Source organism: Nerophis lumbriciformis, linkage group LG22 (genome assembly GCF_033978685.3).
Source record: "Nerophis lumbriciformis linkage group LG22, RoL_Nlum_v2.1, whole genome shotgun sequence".
In the NCBI taxonomy this organism is placed as follows: Eukaryota; Metazoa; Chordata; class Actinopteri; order Syngnathiformes; family Syngnathidae; genus Nerophis; species Nerophis lumbriciformis.
The window spans coordinates 12,407,500-12,414,958 of record NC_084569.2 but is presented as its reverse complement, the minus strand read 5'-3'; the positions used below and the strand labels follow the sequence as shown (position 1 = coordinate 12,414,958).

Genomic DNA, 7,459 nt, shown 5'->3' with positions numbered 1-7,459 from the left:
TGTTATTATAGTGGCCACTTACACATGCATCATATCGTACTAGAGGGACAAACTATTAGGGACACCTCCCAGTATGATGCAGTGCACTCCATGGCACCACTCATTTAGAAATAATGTTGTTTCAGGAAAAACTGCAGTAGCCCCCAATTGGAACATCTCTGAAAGGAGTTTTTTCTTCACTGGTTTGTTATTATAGTGGCCACTTACACATGTATCATCTCGTATTGGAGGGACAAACTATTAGGGATGCCTCCCTGTATGATGCAGTGCATTACTTAGAAATATTGTTGTTTCAGGACAAACTGCAGTAGCCCCCAATTGGAACATCTTTGAAAGGAGTTTTTCTCAACTGGTTTGTTGTTATAGTGGCCACTTACACATGCATCAGCTCGTACAGGACAAACTATTAGGGACACCACCCTTACACATGCACTACATAGCACCACTTACTTAGAAATATTGTTGTTTCAGGACAAACTGCAGTAGCCCCCACTTGGAACATCTTTGAAAGGAGTTTTTCTTAACTGGTTTGTTATTATAGTGGCCACTTACACATGCATCATCTCATACAGGAGGGACAAACTATTAGGGACACCTACCAGTATGATGCAGTGCACTAAATGGCACCACTTATTTAGAAATATTGTTGTTTCAGGACAAACTGCAGTAGCCCCCAATTGGAACATCCTTGAAAGGAGTTTTTCTTTACTGGTTTGTTATTATAGTGGCCACTTACACATGCATCAGCTCGTACAGGACAAACTATTAGGGACACCTCCCAGTATGATGCAGTGCACTACATGGCACCACTTACTTAGAAATATTGTTGTTTAGGGACAAACTGCAGTAGCCCCCAATTGGAACATCCTTGAAAGGAGTTTTTCTTTACTGGTTTGTTATTATAGTGGCCACTTACACATGCATCCGCTCGTACAGGACAAACTATAAGTGACACAACCCTTACACATGCAATACATGACACCACTTACTTAGAAATATTGTTGTTTCAGGACAAACTGCAGTAGCCCCCAAATGGAACATCTTTGAAAGGAGTTTTTCTAAACTGGTTTGTTATTATAGTGGCCACTTACACATGCATCAGCTCGTACAGGACAAACTATTAGGGACACCACCCTTACACATGCACTACATAGCACCACTTACTTAGAAATATTGTTGTTTCAGGACAAACTGCAGTAGCCCCCACTTGGAACATCTTTGAAAGGAGTTTTTCTTAACTGGTTTGTTATTATAGTGGCCACTTACACATGCATCATCTCATACAGGAGGGACAAACTATTAGGGACACCTACCAGTATGATGCAGTGCACTAAATGGCACCACTTATTTAGAAATATTGTTGTTTCAGGACAAACTGCACTAGCCCCCAATTGGAACATCCTTGAAAGGAGTTTTTCTTTACTGGTTTGTTATTATAGTGGCCACTTACACATGCATCAGCTCGTACAGGACAAACTATTAGGGACACCTCCCAGTATGATGCAGTGCACTACATGGCACCAATTACTTGGAAATATTGTTGTTTCAGAACAAACTGCAGTAGCCCCCAATTGGAACATCCTTGAAAGGAGTCTTTCTTTACTGGTTTGTTATTATAGTGGCCACTTACACATGCATCAGCTCGTACAGGACAAACTATTAGGGACACCTCCCAGTATGATGCAGTGCACTACATGGCACCACTTACCTAGAAATATTGTTGTTTCAGGACAAACTGCAGTAGCCCCCAATTGGAACATCCTTGAAAGGAGTTTTTCTTTACAGGTTTGTTAATATAGTGGCCCACTTACACATGCAACCGCTCGTACAGGACAAACTATAAGGGACACAACCCTTACACATGCAATACATGACACCACTTACTTAGAAATATTGTTGTTTCAGGAAAAACTGCAGTAGTCCCCAATTGGAACATCTTTGAAATCAATTGTTCTCAACAGGTTTGTTATTATAGTGGCCACTTACACATGCATCAGCTTGTACTAGAGGGACACACTATTAGGGACACCTCCCAGTATGATGCAGTGCACTATATGGCACCACTTACTTAGAAATGTTGTTTTAGGAAAAACTGCACTAGCCCCCAATTGGAACATCTTTGAAATGAGTTTTTCTCAACTGGTTTGTTATTATAGTGGCCACTTACACATGCATCAGCTCGTGCAGGAGTGACAAACTAGTAGGGACACCTCCCAGTATGATGTAGTGCACGATATGGCACCACTTACTTAGAAATATCATTGTTTCAGGACAAACTGCAATAGCCCCCATTTGGAACATCCTTGAAATGAGTTTTTCTTTACTGGTTTGTTATTATAGTGGCCCACTTACACATGCATCAGCTTGTACTAGAGGGACAAACTATTAGGGACACCTCCCAGTGTGATGCAGTGCACTAAATGGCACCACTTATTTAGAAATATTGTTGTTTCAGGACAAACTGCATTAGCCCCAATTGGAACATCTTTGAAATCAATTGTTCTCAACTGGTTTGTTATTGTAGTGGCCACTTACATACACATGCATCATCTCCTACTGCCATGCAGGAGGGACAAACTATTAGGGACACCTCCCAGTGTGATGCAGTGCACTATATGGCACCACCGGAAAGTATAAACACAACAGTAAAGATGCATACAAATGACACAAATGACACACACACACAAATAATCCAACGGAATTTGGAACTGGACTAATGGAGTATCTGTATTGGATGCCCAATCTCATTCAGGTGTACCTAATATTGGGGCCATTGTCATTATTTCGCAGTGTTAATTCACAACTTCCATTCATAACCTGCTGTTTTTAAACCCTTCAAACACGACTTTTAACATCAATTAATTCCCAAAAAAAAAAAAAAAAAATGACAAAAGACTTAAGAGTTGCGCATCTTACCTTGAGCCCGGGCGCCGAAACACGTCGCCGACAGCAGAATCCAACAGGACACCAACACCTTCCTGACCCGTCCGGACGCAAACGTCGCCGCCGCCATGGTCCGGTGATGATGCGGTGCCGCCGCCGAGCCCCCGCCGCCGGTGCACCTTCCGCGTCCCCAGGCTGGAAACATGTTGCTCTGAGGGTGGCTGCGCGCGCACACAACACGCACACACACTCCCGGGGAAAGAAAGCGTCCTGGAAGATGCTGATGGTGATGATGATGATGATGATGATGATGCTGATGCTGCTCCTGTGCGTCAGACTGGTGATGAGGGAGAGGAACCGGGCACACACACACACACACACACACACATAATCCAACTGAATTAGGGACTGGACTGTGACGTCATAAGGTGTCTGCAAAATAAGTTCTCACAACACAAAAAAAATGGGCAAACTATTAAATGATCAAGTAAAATATCCAGTTAACCTGAACATACTAAAACTAATCCACTGTCCTTGTTAATGTATTTCTTTACAGACTTACATACAATTAAACCATTTTTTTTAATTTTTTTTATGACAAAGTTGAGCCTGTACGCTACTGCCACCATGCGGCAGAAAGTGGTAAATAAATCATTCACTTCCCAATTTGGATGGCTGTGATTGATTTGCTTGGATTTGGAGAGGAAATGACCTAAATCACAATTAAAGTATTTACAAATAATTTTTAAGGATAAAAAAATGGGGTGATTTTGTGGGAAAATTATATAATTTATGGTGGGTATTAAAAAAATAAAAATAAAAAAAAAATCATCAATGTTGAAAGAGCCATATTGGGACCACAAATACAAAAGAGTAATCGGTCTGGGAGCCGCAAAAAATTAAAATACTTATATAAGTGTTATAATGATGGCAACACATGATGTAAGTGTCTATATTAGCTTACTATCAAAGTGACTTTAAAAGTCTTATGTAAGTGTTATAATGAAGACAACACATGGTGTAAGTGTCTATATTAGCTATATTAGCCTACTATCAAAATTACTTTAAACGTCTCATGTAAGTGTTATAATAAAGACAACACATGACGTAAGTGTCTATATTAGCCTACTATCAAACTGACTTTAAAAGTCGTATATATAAGTGTTATAACGAAGACAACACGTGATGTAAGTGTCTATATTAGCCTACTATCAAAATGACTTTAAAAGTCTTACATAAGTGTTATAATGAAGACAACACATGACGTAAGTGTCTATATTAGCCTACTATCAAACTGACTTTGAAAAACTTATATTAATAAGTGTTATAATGAAGACAACACATGATGAAAGTGTCTATATTAGCCTACTATCAAAGTGACTTTAAAAGTCTTATGTAAGTGTTATAATGAAAACAACACATGACGTAAGTGTCTATATTAGCCTACTATCAAACTGACTTTAAAAGTTGTATATAAGTTTTATAACGAAGACAACACATGATGTAAGTGTCTATATCAGCCTACTATCAAACTGAATTTAAAAGTCTTATATAAATAAGTGTTATAATGAAGACAACACATGATGTGTCTATATTAACCTACTATCAAAATGACTTTAACAGTCTTATATAAGTGTTATAATGAAGACAACACATGATGTAAGTGTCTATATTAGCTATATTAGCTACTATCAAAATGACTTTAAAAGTCTTATATAAGTGTTATAACGAAGACAACACATGATGTAAATGGCTAATTAGCTGAATTAGCCTACTATCAAACTGACTTTAAAAGTCCTATGTAAGTGTTATAATGAAGACAACACATCATGTAAGTGTCTATATTAGCCTACTATCAAAATTACTTCAAAACTCGTATATAAGTTTTACAACGAAGACAACACATGATGTAAGTGTCTATATTAGCTATATTAGGCTACTATCAAAATTACTTTCAAAGTCGTATATAAGTGTTATTATGAAGACAACACATGATGTGTCTATATTAGCTATATTAGCCTACTATCAAAACGACTTTAACAGTCTTATATAAGTGTTATAACGAAGACAACACATGATGCAAGTGTCTACATTAGCTATATTAGCCTACTATCAAAATGGCTTTACAAGTGTTATAATGAAGACAACACATGATGTAAGTGTCTATATTAGCCTACTATCAAACTGGCTTTAAAAGTCTTATACAAGTAAGTGATATAATGAAGACAACACATGATGTAAGTGTCTATATTAGCCTACTATCAAAGTGACTTTAAAAGTCTTATGTAAGTGATATAATGAAGACAACACATGATGTAAGTGTCTATATTAGCCTACTATCAAAGTGACTTTAAAAGTCTTATGTAAGTGTTATAATGAAGACAACACATGATGTAAGTGTCTATATTAGTTATATTAGCCTACGATCAAAATGACTTTAAAAGTCTTATGTCAGTGTTATGACGAAGACAACACATGATGTAAGTGTCTATATCAGCCTACTATCAAACTGACTTTAAAAGTTGTGTATAAGTGTTATAACGAAGACAGCACATGATGTAAGAGTCTATATTAGCTATATCAGCCTACTATCAAAATTACTTTAAAAGTCTTGTATAAGTATTATAACAAAGACAACACATGACGTAAGTGTCTATATTGGTCTACTATCAAAATGACTTTAAAAATCTTATATAAGTGTTATAATGAAGACAACACATGACGTAAGTGTCTATATTAGCCTACTATCAAACTGACTGTAAAAGTCTTATATAAATCAGTGTTATACTGAAGACAACACATGATGTAAGTGTCTATATTAGCCTACTATCAAAGTGACTTTAAAAGTCTTATGTAAGTGTTATAATGAATACAACGCATGATATAAGTGTCTATATTAGCTATATTAGCCTACTACCAAAATGACTTTAAAAGTCTTATATATGTGTTAAAATGAAGGCAACGCATGATGTAAGTGTCTATATTAGCTATATTAGCCTTCTATCAAAATTATTTTAAAAGTCTTGTGTAAGTGTTATAATGAAGACAACACATGATGTACGTGTCTATATTAGCTATACTAGCCTACTATCAAAATGACTATGTGTCGCAGGCAAAAATGTTGAAATGTAATATTTGTTCTACACATTTGTACAACACTGGAAAACATTAGTAAAACTTCTCAGAGGATGAGATAACTCTTGGAAATGACTTCCTTAGAACGGCCAAAGGTATATAGATGTGTGTCTAAGTTAAAGGAAACGGCAGGCTGTCTTCTTGTAATGGATTTATTACAATCATTGGCAAGCTAGGTAACGTTTGCTGTGGTCTGGAACAACACGGCACACAAACAACTATCAGAAATGCAGCCAACATTACATGCAGATAATGTGTCATGAGACATAAACACAAACATATTAAACAGTGGGCTTTCTAACAATTATGAAGGTGTGTGTCATACAGAGACCATAATACAACAAAAAGCATGTTTTTCACCCCTTTTTTTTTTTTTTTTCCATTTCCATACATTTTTGAAAAAGCTCCATGCGCCGCTAAAGAGCCACGGGTTGCTGACCCCCCGAGCTACACTATGAACACATGAGGATATATGAGGTGTAATATCTGCTTTGTTGCCCTTTTCAACCCACTAAAAAATACATAGAGGGCAGCGCTGCCACCATTCCTGCCATAAAACACGTCTTTAGGTGTCGTTATGTTGAGCTGCAGGTACTCTGGTCTGAGTCAGAACAAAATCAAATAAACATGCTTAAAGAAAGGACTTGATGGGCAGCTTTCCTGCAACTCTAATACGCCAAACTCGTTGTCCAGCACAGCTCTTAAAGGGGAAGTGCACTTTTATTGGAATTGTGCCCATCATTTACAATCCTTATGTAAAACACATTTTTCTTTTTTTATGCATTTTAACTAGTAAATCAATTAAATCAAAAGTCCACTTACCGAAGCCTATTAGACGATCTGTCACTTGTCAGCGCTCTTATTTTTTGTTCCGCTCCTTTCCCTCACCTGTCCCTGATTGGCAGCCTGGCACACCTGGTTGCAGTTGCCAATCAGGCTGCTATTTATGCCTGCCTCGCCTGTCCGTCAAGGCTCAAGGGTTAATTATGTTAAAGACCTTTTGCTGCATGCATGACTGCTCCTACTATTTTGAGTACAATAAAACCATTTTTATTTTATTTATTTTATTTATTTTATTTATTTTATTTATTTTATTTATTTTATTTATTTTATTTATTTTTTGTTTTTTTCCAGTCCAGCTACTCAGGCAAATCATATTGTTGATGTAGATTCCCATACCGGCTGTACAAATGTACTTTACAAAAGAAAAGTGTGGGATATACTTTTCTCTTGTTGCATTATTTGTGTTTGACTTTATTAAATGTATTTGTATTATTATTTGGTGCAGCCGGGCCGGAGCAGGACGGGATAGAAAGAGAAAAAAAAGGAAGACCGAGAGGGAAATTGCAGGGACAAGAGGGGGATAAGACAGAGAGACAACAACAACAACAGCAAATAACAATAACAACAACAACAACAGAACAACATCAGCGAATAGGAT

General features: G+C 37.1%; 1 protein-coding gene across 2 annotated transcripts in view; it reads right to left on the bottom strand.

The window, feature by feature from the left end:
- The window catches only part of sdk2a (sidekick cell adhesion molecule 2a), a 428,423-nt gene extending 421,496 nt beyond the window's left edge, over positions 1-6,927 (bottom strand). For both annotated transcript variants that reach the window (XM_061974231.1, XM_061974232.1), the window contains exons 1-2: positions 6,841-6,927; positions 2,917-3,220 (exon numbers count right to left, since the gene is read on the bottom strand). In XM_061974231.1, the coding sequence (XP_061830215.1) occupies positions 2,917-3,088 (172 nt within the window). In that variant the 5' untranslated portion in view covers positions 3,089-3,220; positions 6,841-6,927. The remainder of the gene's footprint in view (positions 1-2,916; positions 3,221-6,840) is intronic.
- Between the last annotated feature and the right edge of the window lie 532 nt (positions 6,928-7,459).